This window comes from Agelaius tricolor, unplaced genomic scaffold, assembly GCF_023055355.1.
Source record: "Agelaius tricolor isolate 1412-34295 unplaced genomic scaffold, bAgeTri1.0.p SCAF_8, whole genome shotgun sequence".
NCBI lineage: Eukaryota > Metazoa > Chordata > Aves > Passeriformes > Icteridae > Agelaius > Agelaius tricolor.
Window position 1 is genome coordinate 40686382 of NW_027269268.1, and position 14168 is coordinate 40700549.

At 44.6% G+C, this 14168-nt stretch overlaps 1 protein-coding gene across 1 annotated transcript in view; it reads right to left on the reverse strand.

Annotated features, from left to right (window-relative positions):
* The window catches only part of LIMCH1 (LIM and calponin homology domains 1), a 188776-nt gene extending 174955 nt beyond the window's left edge, over positions 1-13821 (reverse strand). The window contains exon 1 of the mRNA XM_071432482.1: positions 13303-13821. Within this exon, the coding sequence (XP_071288583.1) occupies positions 13303-13398 (96 nt within the window). The 5' untranslated portion in view covers positions 13399-13821. The remainder of the gene's footprint in view (positions 1-13302) is intronic.
* Between the last annotated feature and the right edge of the window lie 347 nt (positions 13822-14168).

Genomic DNA, 14168 nt, shown 5'->3' on the forward strand with positions numbered 1-14168 from the left:
TTCTGTCTTAAAAACAGGGTTTATGCAGGACAAAGACAGAAGCAGTAAAGGAAAGAAGCAATTGTTCTCTTCAGAAACAGAGCAGGGTCAATCTGGAATTAATTTGAGAGTTGAGTCCAAGTGTCTTCCAAAGAGATGATCTGGCAATTTGGTATCTGTCTGTACTCATGCTTCTCACTTTCTACTGTGATAGAAGGGAATACTAAATGCAGAACTGCTGAAGACTCAACTTCACAGAAACAATGTACCAGGAAATCTCTACTAAGCCCTGCTGAGCAACCCACTCTAGTCAGAACTGCTATCAAATATTTCCAGCAGAAAGAGCTACATCTTGCCTGCAACATGATCAGGGCCTGAGATCTCCACTCCTACCAGGACATCCTGGGGAAAAGGAGATTTTACAGTGGATTAGACATGCCTGATCTAGCTTATATTCTCTGAAGTGCCTGTTACTGGATGTGTTTTCTTGAAGCTTTTTATCCAGACTCTGCTAATTCTCATTTCTTCCCTTCTCTCAACTAAATTTCCTGAATTTCTTTATTTCTCTGCAAGTTTAGAAGAAAAACCTTGAAGTTATATACCCCAGGATACAAAGATACAAGGGGCATGGATGACCAACTGTGCGTCAACTACTCAAGTAAGCTCGCAATAACCATTATCCGATGTAAAGATATTTTAAGCTCCTAAGGCACATAGGAGGCAGAGAGCTGGCAGAATCCATGTGACAAATCCATCAAGTGAGTGCCTTTTGCCATCCATGTTTCTGTGCATTAACAGATGGATTACTGGGCAGTCATTTACAGACGAAAAAATCCCCCAGCATTGCCCACACAAGCAGCAAGCAAAATGGTCCAAAGCCCTTCAGTCAAAAGCCATATTTTAAGTTAGATGGGCTGTTGATGAACAAAAAAAAAGGGCATTTTGTTTTACTAGTAAAAACAAAGTTGTAATTCTCCTAACTTGTATTAGTTCAAATATTCTGTCACTGCACTGGGAGTGAAAGAGCTGTAGTTACAGCAGTCCAGAAATTCCCAAATGTGCTCTTTCCCTCCAACAGCCTCATTAGATTTCTGGCAGGAAGAAATCATGGCTCTGAGGAGCAGGACAAGTGCACAGGTCAACACACTTGGCTTCAAGCTCAGCCATTCACAAGACATTTTCATGGCAACCTGTAAATGCTATTGGTAGTGGAAGACTTGTCAGACAGCAGCTCTTTTCGTTTCATGCCATTGTCCTAAGGAATTCTGCTGTGATACCCCTCTGGACAACAAAGGACACAAGTGTGCACATTGGAAGTGACATTCTGCCCCTGTCAGCAGCTTTCTACATTGTAGAAGAGCCATTTCTCTAACTTGCTTTTTCTTGAAGAAATAAAAGCTTATCCTCAACAGAGTAGCAGCAAGAGTTTTTGATGTGTGGAAGCATCTTAACTTTGTTGACTCCATCACATCTGCTTCACCAACCATTTACAGCTTTCATGCTACTGCAGTTCTAAGTTTAAAGCACTCTCCCTTCCCACCAAACACAAAAATAGGAGCTTATGTTTTGCTCTTTTCATATGTTTTTGTGTACAAGATGCTTATGTTTTCCTTCTCAATCCTAAAAGAAAACTTTTACCTGGCTTAAGTTGCATGCCCTGAGAAATGTTCCGTGCTCATAGTTAACACTGACAGTCCTTTCTCCACAAGCTGCTTTTCCAAAAGCACCTATTTCATGGGTGTACTGGACATCAGGTCAAGCCATGGGAAACCATTGCTTTGGTGCTTCATATCGGAGCTCCTCGCCCTGGGCAAAGCTTGCCCCCAGTGCTGCTTGTGAAAATCAGCTCCTTCTAGTCACACAGCCCTGCACCCCAAGCATGCAATGATGGCATTCTCCCCCTCCCTACACAGAGACCCCCCTCATGGTCTTCCTCCTCTTGGGAGATACCAAGAGACAGGAAAAAGGCAGAAAACAAAAGCTTTCAACACAGTTGGAGATTGCACCACTTCCAGCAAGTCTGCACTGGCTTTGATCTATTGATTTCAAGGCCCTTAAAGTGGGAAGCTGAAATGCCAGTTTTTTTCCATACAATTTATTAAAAAAAAGAAAAGAAAAACAGAAAACCCAGTAATGCAATGGAGAACTAAGCATTGCACTGAAAAACTAACAAATATTGAGGGTGGATGTAAAAACCAGAAATATCAGATCTGCCTATGACCAGAATATGCACTCAAGAGTCATGGTTGAAATCCAAAAATAAAAAGTACAGAATCAAAGCTATTATTCAGCTATTATTTCAGAGACAGTAGAGAACAACAGTGAATGGAAATTATTTGATAAAATCCTGCAAGCACTGGTAGACAAGTTTTTTATTATATCTTACTAGAATGTCAATCAGAGCTACTCCTGTGAATTTTCATTAAATTGTCCATAGCTATCTATAACTGCTTTGCTTACTTTCTCCCCTGAAGCTACTAACACAAAGCAAAATAAGTGAAAGGAATGAAGTTACAAAGCATTTATTACTGAGATGCATTTTTATCTAGAAATAGGGATCTTTTCCTATTTAGGAAGAAAAGGTTCCAAGAAGGTTCTCCCACCAATTGCAGTCCATCCTTCACAAACTGCATATCCTTCAGATCCAGTCCTACTACAGATCCAGTTTGATGGGTTTGATGCTTTTAGTTGGAGGGCATCCATAACAAGTGAGCATCTGCAAATCCAACTGAGGACTGCTTCCTGGAAGAAAATAATTATTGAAAGATAAGGGAGGTAAAACTACTCCAACTTCACCAGCTTGATTTTTAACACCCCATGCTCCCTTTATGCTCATCTCACAGGATATATCTCACCCTTCTCTGCGCTGTGCCAGTCTGAGAATCTCTGGATGTCAGGCACCAGCTGCCTGTGCTGGAACCACCAGCTGGAACCACCACATGAGAGCCACCACCTCCACTCTGAGCAGGGCCACCACAGCACCTCCACTCTGAGCAGTGCCACTATACCACCTCCACTCTGAGCAGGGCCACCACAGCACCTCCACTCTTAGCAGTGCCACCACACCACCTCCACTCTGAGCACTGCCACTATACCACCTCCACTCCGAGCAGTGCCACCACAGCACCTCCACTCTGAGCAGTGGTTGTGCATCTGGGCTGTCCTGAGAGATCAGTGTAGCACTGCCTACAGCCCTTAGCACCAGCAGGCAGAAATACCTGCCTTGCCAGAACATGCCCTTCAGCCCAGCACCCTCAGCAGAGCAGTGACATGGGCAGTGTGGCTCTGGTCTGAGAGGAGAAAACAAAGTCCCAGCAAGACTGAAGACCTGCATGTTCACAATTAAAATGTTAGAGAGTACTTTTGCTTCCCTTTGGAACAGGCAAGATGTTTTTAATAAAGGATCATTTGAGTCAATTAAACTTTGTTGATTTTTGGGTTTTTAACATGTTATTCCAAAACTGAAGGCCCCCTTGTTGAAATAAAAATTGGGTTTGGAAGGGGTAGGATAGAAGGCCAAGGTTTTATATAATTTCTGTGAACTCGGGCAAGACTCACTTTTGTGACTCACTGATTATGACACCTTCTTTTCCTTGCAAGCATAATTTTTTCTGGAAAACAGATTATTTTCTTGCATATCTTTAATTGATCCAAACACTGTCAGATGACAGACACTGCACATGCATACTCCTAAATGCATAGCTTCCTTTTTCCAAACCACAACTTCAAACAAAACTCATCAGAATCTGGAAAAGGACAAACAGAAAAAAGATACTTACATAGTTATTCTCTTTTTTTTTTTTTTTTTTTCTGTTTAGATTACATAGTTACATTTATGTCTCTGGACTGAAAAAATTTCCAGAGTTGTTTTTGTTGCAACAATCTATGTGAGTTAGCCCACTGAAATTAATGACAACAATCGCACAGAAACAAAGCCAAGGGATTCATGGATGAACATCCTGGCACACTGGGTATCCCTGCCTGCACCAGCCTGACAGAGACAAGGCAGCCACTTCTGCCTCTTCTCATCCCTCTCCCTTTCCCAAACACACACAGTCAGGAAATGCTCACTGACAAGTAGCAGACTTCAGCTAACACACCATGACTCTTTTTAAAATGGAAAAAAAGAAAATGGAAAATACAAGCAAAATTGCCATCAAAGGCATGAAGTTAATACTCCAAACCAGGAATTCAGGGAAAAAAAAAGGGAGGACAACTTCAGTGCTTTTCCTCAGACACAGAAGCTTCCCTTCTCTGACAGCAGACTTAAAAAAAAAATCTCTTACTTAAGAATTCTCTAGATTAGTAAAGTAGACTTTTGGACAAAGAATCTTCAGCATTTGTTTGGAAGTAGAATTAAAACAGTGTCCAATACACCGATATCAGATATAAAATTTGCACAAGAAATTAAATTATTATGAGTTCCATAATTTCCTTGAATGTTTATATGCAGGTGAAGACTAAAGTTAGAGGTTTGGATTTGGGAATTACATTTGCTTTAAGACGCATAGTAAGACCTCTAACCTCCACCAGAGCCACAATTTGCTGTCATACAACAGCATAACTTTCTGCATTTCATGGAGAACAGCACTGGGAAAGCCCCACAAAGAGATTTTTAACCTCAGCCCCCTGTCCTCTGTAGCCATGCAGGCATTCTGCTCCCACTTGAAATCAGTTATATATGGGTATCAGCCTCTGCTTTTGCAAAAGCAAGGTTATGCTTCTCAAGTCAGAGCAACAGTTAGAGCTCTTTGTGTCAGTCTGTGACCCAATGCTGAGCTACAAATTCCTTTGAGTTTCTTGGCCTTTTGGTTTTAGTGGAAAGATCATTTGGAGCTTTTTCCTGCCACTCTGGAAATGCAAATGTCCCAGAGTGGAAGACAATACTTTTCTTCATTCTCAGTTCACAACTTCTCTTTCCAAGAGTCCCACCCCATGTAAGTGAATTCAGAGGATGCAGTGCTATCAAACACTATCAATACATTATGTAAAGCCCTTGACCTGCACTTTTGCTGTATATATGTATCAGAGCTAAAATAAATTTTTGGAACTCTTACGTATTAATCTTTCCATAGATTTTGCTTCCTCATTGTTGGTGAAAACAACCTGAGACACAGCAATGTATGTCTGAGGAACTGCAGGTAACAGCTTAATTTATTTATTAAATGATACCGTAATCCACCCAGACATTTGATTGCTCCTGACTGCAGCACTCTGCAGAGATCTACCAACACCAAGAGGAAAGGAAACCAGAAGGAATGTATTTACAGTATCAGGATGAGGTCTCCTGGGTTTTGTGCATTACATAGAGTATATGCAGCCACTTTAGATAACTGAAGGGCTGGGATTCATCTGAAGACTGTGGAAAAGTCAGATGGAGGTAGAGAGAATTTGGATGTTGGAACAGCATAAGGAAAAAGCCATCACAGAGAACTTTTCCTTTGATGTTCTTTCTGAAACTCACAGTGGGATCAGATCACACATTGCAAAAATCCCTGTCTTATTTCCATCATGAACCAGGGAACATGCAGAACACTCTGTGAAGAAGAAATTAATGAAGAGCATTTCTCTCTTACCTTACTCATCCATCCATTCAGAGCAGAATTAAAGAATTGTTTCCCCTGCCTCCACCATGCTGCTCCTTAGCCTGTGAAGTGCTCTGTGAATCACTGACAATGATGCCAAAGCCAAGAAGCCATAGCAGTATTATTTTTCATAATCTTAGCTTGTCAAGATTGATTTCAAAATCAAGCCGTCTTTGGTACTAGGCATGAGACCTCTGAACAGCTGAAACCAGCAAAATAGGGTTTCTCTTCAAAAGAGCAAATGAAGAGGATTTTCTTCTCCTCATCAATCAAGAATTCACAAGACTACTTCAAGTCAATTTTAACATCAGATGCAAGCTTTACTATTAACCCTGTTGTTAATCTAGACATTTTTCTAGGGTAAGGATTGCTGGCAGTATTCATCATATATGCACACAATTAAAGAAAAACACTAGTTAACAGTAGCAGGCTATACTGGAACTGAGCAGAGTGACTATCAAGGTAAAGGATTCTTGTAAACAACTAATACCACAAACAAAAAGCTTCTTAAGGATTTAGCATCTAAATTCTCAAGAATTAAGCCTGCATGTCATCTTCTCAAGATCTGGAAAGGAAGGGAAATTTAAATTCTTTAATGGTCAATAATAGCAGTGCACAATGAATTAAATAATAACCAAAAAATTCAAGCCAAGCCAAGCCAATGAAACTAGTAATTTTTACAGTTTCCTGTAATAAAACAGGTTTAGCAAAAATAGTTAGATTAGAAGTCAAGCATATTTCACACTGCCTTGATAAGTTTCTACAAAGAAAACTCAGTAGCATACCCTGAAGATGCCTGCCATAAGCCATAGGACTTTTACTTTTGTATAAAGAAGGATCTTGGTTATATAAACAGGCTCTTCACTACAATAACACAAATGGCCTATAAAGTAGCATTAAGAATAAAATTAAGTGATGCTTACCCACCCACTGTCAAGGAGCCATAGATGCACAGAATAACCAGGTTGGGAGGGGCACCAGGAGGCCTCTAGTCCAACCTCCTGCTATATGCAAGTGCAGCTCTTGGGTCTGACCAGGCCATTCCCAGCTTTGTCCAGACAGGAATGAAACATTCCAGGGATGGTGTTCTCCCAGCACCTCTGGTCAAACTGCACCCACGTTCAGCTGGCTCATGGTGAAGAAACTTTTTCCTATATCAATGCCACAACCTTTCCTATTTTAATTTATGACAAGTATCTCGTTTTCCTGTCACATACCTCAATGAAGTGCCTGAATCTGTCTTCTCAAAAACCTTCTCACAGGTACAGGGCTGCTGCTTCCAAGTCCACACAAAACTACCTCTCCTGAAGAAGCCCAGCTCCACCACCCTCTCTCTCATGACAAGTATTCCAGCTCAATCCAGTCTGGGGGCTCCCTGCTCCATTTCCTCCAGCTTACCAATGTCTCTCCCACACTCTGGGCTCCAAAACTGGAAGCAGTATTCCAAGAGGGGCCTAGAAAGTGCCAAACAGGAGCAAACAACCACTTCCATCACTACCAGCTCCATGAAGGAATAGCCTCTTCTTCTGCCAGAACACCACAGGCTTGTACCCAGCCTGTTTTCCCACAGGTTCCCCCAGTCCTTTCCATCAGAGCTGCTGCCCCAGCAGTCAGCCCCCACCCTGTCCCAGGTACAGGAATTGCACTTTTGCTGTTGATTGTAAGCTGTGGTACATTACTGTTCTTCACATTCTGTCTCAAGGACACAGACCTTTCACCCACAGCAGTGGTTAACATAGCTGGGAGAAGTTTCAGCAATTTTAATGTCATGTCCCTGGTGCCATGGAATCTGTTGTACTCATTGTGATCCAAGGGCCCAAGTGAGGCAAGACTTCCTTCTTTAAGTGATAACATTGAAAGGAGAAGGAGAAGGAGAAGGAGAAGGAGAAGGAGAAGGAGAAGGAGAAGGAGAAGGAGAAGGAGAAGGAGAAGGAGGGAAAGCTTAGATCTTCATGGCAGGCACATCAAAATGTTCATACCTTCCCCCATGCAGCTGTCCTTTTAAGTGACACTTTCACCCCATAAATGTCTTTTTCATTAGAAAATTGTTCTTCTTGGAATGTTTGCAGAAAAAGAATGCACAGAATTTTTCATCCATGGGTGAAAAGCTGCTAGACTGATAGATTTTCCAAACAAAAGATAATGCAGTTTTTATAACCTGATAAGCCAAAACATTTTAGAAGCTAGAAAATTCTGCTGTATCAACCTACTATTTAAACTCCATACTTGAAAAGATTTTACCTTCCGTTCTAGAACAGCAAAGTTTGCCTGTAAAAAAATAATTTTAAAAAATGTAACTACCAGCAGAACAAGCCCAGTGACATGATAGAACTGTGCTAACTGGTCTCCACCACCAACTGCATAACGGCATCCCAGACTGTTTAGGTAAGGTCAGATCTTTTACCTATTTTAAAATTTCAGTACTGAAAGTAGAAATTAATTCAGGTTTGAGACTATTAAGAGTTCAGTCCTGCTTTTCCTGACATTATCCCTTCAACACTAGTATTGTTGTTCTGATTATTTTCACCCCTGTGCCAAGCGCTACTTGTAACATGGCTTAAACAGATCTCATGACAAGGGAACTGGGTTCATGTGTACAGCACTGGAGGTCGGCTGCCAGGCAACTGGAGAGGAAAAAATTTCTAGAAGGTGGTAGTCTGACAGGGTCAGAGAGTTTGGGTGGGTTCTACCACCCCAATTAAATCAATTTAGTTGTCATTCCACCAAATTACTAACTGAGCCAGAATGAAGAGCATCCCATCTGTCTTGCCTGCAGTCCCTAAACGCTGCCCAGGAGGAGATGCAGAGATAGCAGTGAAGAATTCCTCTCCAAGTCCAGTCACTGTAATCACAGCAAAGCTGTCCTGCATTCACATACATCTAGGGCCTGATATCAGCCACACACCTTTTGATTTGGATGGTTACCTTACAAGCACCATGGGAAGGATTCTTCTGGCCTATACTTCAGCTTGTCCACATATCAGGCTACTTGTCTAACACATTTGCATACATTTCTTCTAGTCTGAGAATACACTTGCTCATGTTAATAAATTAATTCCCAATACATTACATAAAGTATATAGGTAAGACACTCTTCCAGCAGAAGAATAAGAGCTCAAAAGAAAGAAAGGTTAAGGCTAAGAAATTTGACCTGCAAACACTGCTTGGAGGCTCATTCAATAACTATTCTACAATATTTGATTAATAAAACCATTCCTTTTTAGAGCTTGGTGCAACATTCTGTGCTTAAATGGTAGTATTTAAATACTCTCATAAAGTAGTTCAACTGAAGTCTCTGGAAATGCTTGCTAGAGAAGATATCTGCTGGATTTAATGAATTCCTATCCAAATAATGGCATGACTGTAGGGGCACCCAAAGGCCTCCGTTTGACTACAGGTACCAACGTTCTAGGAACTGTGTCAATGGCCAAAGGAACTGGTGTCCCTATCCAAGGATCTTAGGATCAGCTTCACAGAAGAGTAGATGTGTACACGTGTTTGGAAATAGAAACACTCCTGCAGGACACAGGTTGCTCGTACACTCAGTGAATCAGTCAGCTTCCCCAATACATTTCACCAAAAGAGCTTTATCTCTGATGTTCCTCAAAGGCCATACTGCATTCTGAAGACCATATAAACAAACTTGTGTATTACTCAAATTCCAGGACACCGCTGCAGATACTCCAAACAAGTCCTTCACCATCAGGAAGGATTTTGCTCAATGAATTACCTTCAACTCCTTTTAAGTTACATTTTTGCAGTGGGAACCTCCTCTCTGGCTGAGAGAGAACCCCTATAGAAACCTTGTTTCTAGACTCCCGGCTTAAGCAAATCACATGAAGTTTATTTTCCTGAGTCACTTCCCCGAATTTATGCCTCTTGTACTCTTCCATAGAGAAGATAGTGCAAGAGGGGCCTGCCTATTTTTCTGTATGTTTTGGCACATCCAGAGGCACTAGGGAATGCACATGGTCCTACAGCCTCTCCTAGAAGCAGCACCACTGTTACCAATTTAAAACACCACCTTAAATACCAAAATCTAAGAGGTGTTTTTTGCTAGAAGGCAAAAAGAAGACACAAAACACCCAACAAAATTATCTGGCTGGCAAATTTCTCCATAACACAAGAATTCTCATGGGGAATGTATATAGGGAAAAAGCAGCAGATTATTGATGGGGTTAGCTTACACACATCTGGAGGGAATGATTAAGTCAAGCACTGGTCACAATGGACAGAAAAACACAACCTGTTTATTATTGCCATACAACTATGAAGGAAGTCTTCTTATCAGCTAGCAAACTTTCTAAGGAATACAAATCTATGGAAAAACCATCCCTAATTGAACCAAGTCTCAGCAGTGAGGAGAGAGCATATTAATGAGGCAAGGCTAGGAGGCACGATGAGGAGATAACAATACCCTTAGGAGTTACACCCGTATTAAATGTGACTTTATTACCGTATTATTCTCCTATGAGTCTTTACAGCAAGAATAACTCTGTTTGTACAGATGTTCTTTCAACCACCAGCTATTCCAGATTAAACACACACACACAGAACCTTGATATTTTAAGATTACAGGCCATTAGATTAAATTAGATTTGTTATTTTGCTATAGTATGCCACTAGGCTTTACAAGGTTGATATATTCTTTCAGTGAAACTGAGACACATTAATTGAAATGAGATACCACACCTTTAATAATGCAGACTGATGTAGCTCTCTCACAGGATTTTTCATTCAGTGCCTTTATTTTAATTCCTCTGAGTGCTACTAATAAGGTGCATTTTATCATTAGGAGGGCATTCTTCACTTAAGTAGTACATGCCGAGCTAAACTAAAATAATAGACTAGTTTGCTGATACAAGAGGGATGCACAGTTGATATTTATGTAAAATTAAGCAAGCCTGAACTCTGGTTTTCTACCCAAAGGTATCCACCAAAACTTCAGTGTAATTTAGACCACCCTACACTGCAGCATGCAGATTAAAGTAATGCTGGCAGAGAAAAAGGAAGGCTTGTGGCACCCAGAAGACCATCTCTGGTGAAAGGTGACAGATCCAAGGAGTAAAAACAAGACCCCTAAGACCTCTGGAGCAGTGGATGGAAGTTCCTTGATCCTTGCAGATCTAAACACTCATAACTTAATGTCTTGGCTGCCCATCTGCAAGAAGAGGAGAAGCCTCTTTTTCCAGTCCCACCACAGGAGAAATGTACTGCAGACCATGGAGTGGATTTCTGCAGCCCTACAACAATAGTGACAGCCCTCACACAAGGATTTAAACCAGATGAGAATCAAGTCACACAACTTAATTGTTAGAAATAAAAATGCACAGTAAGCTGAGAGAGTTTTCAGTCTGTCCATTTCTACTTTCATTTCCTTGCATGGCACTATTTTACAGCCTAAGACAGATTTTAAGCTGTCTTACACCACTAACATTCTTACTAGCTTGTCTGCTCCATACTACAGGTTCAATAGCTCTCCTTGCAATTATAACTTTATAATTTTTTTCATTTGAGAGAGATGTAATTTTACATGGTCAGAGGGGAGTTGGAAAACGCAACACACTGGACATTTCCTAGCATCTCTAGGCCAGAGAATAAACTGGTGAGAGACAAGTACAGAGCCAGGTGAAGCAGATGGACTTAGTAGCCAGACACAGCATGACCCCCATTTCTGCTTTTCACGCAAACTGATAGGGCTTGGCACACTGAATGTTGATACCTTATAATTTCCTATGTTTTTTATTTTATTTCTTTTTAAGACTGACATTGCTTTTCAATAACTTTGCACTAGCATATCAAGTTCTGCATAATTCAATCAGTTGAAACCATCCAGATTTAGAAGGGTAAGTGCTGACCAGATTTTTGGAAGAGGTAATAACCCTCATACTCCAGAGCTTAAGCCAAAGTGGGATTAAAAGAAAATACGGTGTGTTAGGCAAATTAAGCCACATTTGCTTCACTGGCAGATTCTTCCTTCTTTCTCTTAGTGGGAGCATCAACTCTGGGCATTGCTGGAGAGGCAGATGCTTCCCTCTCACACCACAGCTGTGGCAATGCTCCAGGCTCCTGACACATTCCCCCCAGCCAAGGGGACAGTTGCAAAATTAACAGTACATTAGTTCTGTCACTCAGGCATCAAGTAGATGATGCTTTAAAATTTGGAGGAAGCACACAAGAAGTTATCAACGATTTCCCCTGTACACATTGAACTCTTAGACTTGCATGGAAGAAAAGAACTTAAAGAGCTCTCCTGTTCTGCTCACCAGGGCCTGTGCAGCACAATAAACAGGCATGAGACCTCCTGCCACAGTGAACTGTGGAATAAACTGCCCAAGAGGGAAGTTTCTGCCTGACCCACAAGGTTCTGTTCTAATACAGGAAGACTTAGAGTTTCTTAATTATTATCGTGCCTGAAGTGGATGATGACAGCTTTGTTATCTACAGAGAGCTGCTTCACCATTGAGTTCTTGGCTTCATTGCCAGTCAGCAGGACTCACGGTCACAAGGTATTTTTATGCCATATGTATGATGGAGTCATGTGCCTCTCTCCCTTGGTCCTCTGTCATAAAGAAGCCTATAGAGAAACTGCTGTATTCATCTTCCCAAGACAAATGGTGTCTATGTGTGCTTCACTTTTCCAAGCTGCATGCTCACCTTTCCTTGGCACAAAAGCCCTTCTTTTCTCATTCATCATGGTTCCTCTGCCTCTGGTCCTACACTAGCCAGATTCACATCATGTCAGGGCCAATTCCCTGAAGACTGACACAGCATTACTTTTCCAATTGATACTGGACTAAAACATCACAGTCTGAAATTCACAGGGCTTCACACAATCTTAATGTCACAACGATTTTTACAACCTTTTGCCTAGTCACTTTCAGGAAAGAGAATCCACTGAGGCTTTCTAAAAGCTGCAGATTAAATTCAAAGCCCACAGCTGAAGGGAGCAGCTACCCTGGTATCTGGGTTTATGCCACCTTCACACATGTTCTGTACCGGAAATCAGATGGAGAGCTATTTTCAGCGTCTCTATTGGCACACGCCAAAATATTTAACTATTAAATTTGACCCACCACCTGCCCATCTTTCCGTTTTACGGCGCGAGCAAACAGCCAGCACATCTATTTTTTCTGCCCTGCTTGATCAGCCAGACTAAATATCTCTCCTTGGTCGGCCGAGAGACGGGAGCAGGGGCAGCAGGGCTGTCCCCGGGCTCGCTGAGGTGACGCCCCCCCCCCCTCCGCGCACTGCGGAGCGCTCCCTGCGCGGCCGCCGCCGCCGCCCGAGGCCCGGGGAGCCGGCGGGGCGCGGGGCCGGGCGCTTCCCGGCGGGGCGGGAGCCCCGGGGGACGGGGAAGCATCCGCGTCCGCTCGGCGCACCTGCCCGGCTCATGTTTACAGCCGGGGTCCCGTTCATCCCAGCGCCGGGGCGGGGAGGGGAAATGCGATTAACAGATTAAGTTTGGAAGCGGCGGAAGGGGGGCGGGGGCCCATCCAAAGGCGCGCACCCTGCGCGGGGGCTGAGCGGCGGCTCTGTCGGCCCCGGCTGCTTTCCCCGCAGCGAGGAAAGCTGGGGAGAGCGGCGGGGAGGCCGTCATAGAGATCAGCGTGGAATAAAACGCCCACAGTCCCGGGGGGACAGTGACCGTGGTGAGGGAGGGAAGGACACCGGGTTGTCCCGCGGGGCGTCCCCGATGGGGTCAGGCTCCCGTACCCCTGCCATCCCGCGGGCTTACCTCGATCCATTTCTGAGCCTCGGTGAAGGCCAGCTCAGGCTGCGGGGGCTCGGCGGGAGGCTGAACCTCTCCCAGCTCCAGCCCAGGACTGGCCATCTGCAGGGCCCCGGCGCGCCGCGGCTGCGGCGGGGGAGAAGCCAGGCACCGAGTCGCCAGCCCGGGGCGAGCCGCGGCCGCAGCGAGGGGACGCCGGAGGCCGCTGCCTGTCTGTCCCTGCCTCTCCCTGCTCGCAGCCGCCGGGGCGGGAGCCGGGGGCGGCGGCGCTCCGCAGCCCGGCTGGCTGCAGCTCGCCTGCGGTAACCTCTCTCCGCCGGTGCCCGTCCGCCCGCCCGCCCGGCCGGCTCGGTCCTCCCTCGGCTGCCGCCCCGCCCGCCCCGCCGGCGGAGCGGAGCTGCGCTGCGCTGTCCTGAGCTGCCAGCTAAAAATAAAACAGACGGGCGAAGCCGCTTTGCCTTCAGCCCATGCAAATGCCCGCGCCGCCGCCTCCCCGCCGCGAGCATCGCATCGCGGGCGGCGCTGCGGGCGGGGGGAGGGTGGGCGGGGGACTCGGGCACCCCGCGAGGGGGACGGGGATGGGGACGGTGATGGAAAGGCAGTCCCTGCTTGGGGAAGAGCCGCTCCCCTCACCCCTGCTCCCGGGGAGGGGGGGACTCGATGGCAAAGCTCCCCCTGCTTCAGGGGCCGCCAGTCCCCCACCCTCAGCCGCACACGGTGAGTTGCTGTTTGCGGCTGCTGCCTTAAACACCTCATTAATCGATGCTGCTACGCGGAGCACCCGAGAATCTCCGTGTCCGCGGCGGGAAGGCGCTGCCCCTCGCCTGTCCCTCACCCACCTGCCCGAGGGCCGCGGCCGCCGCACCGGGAGC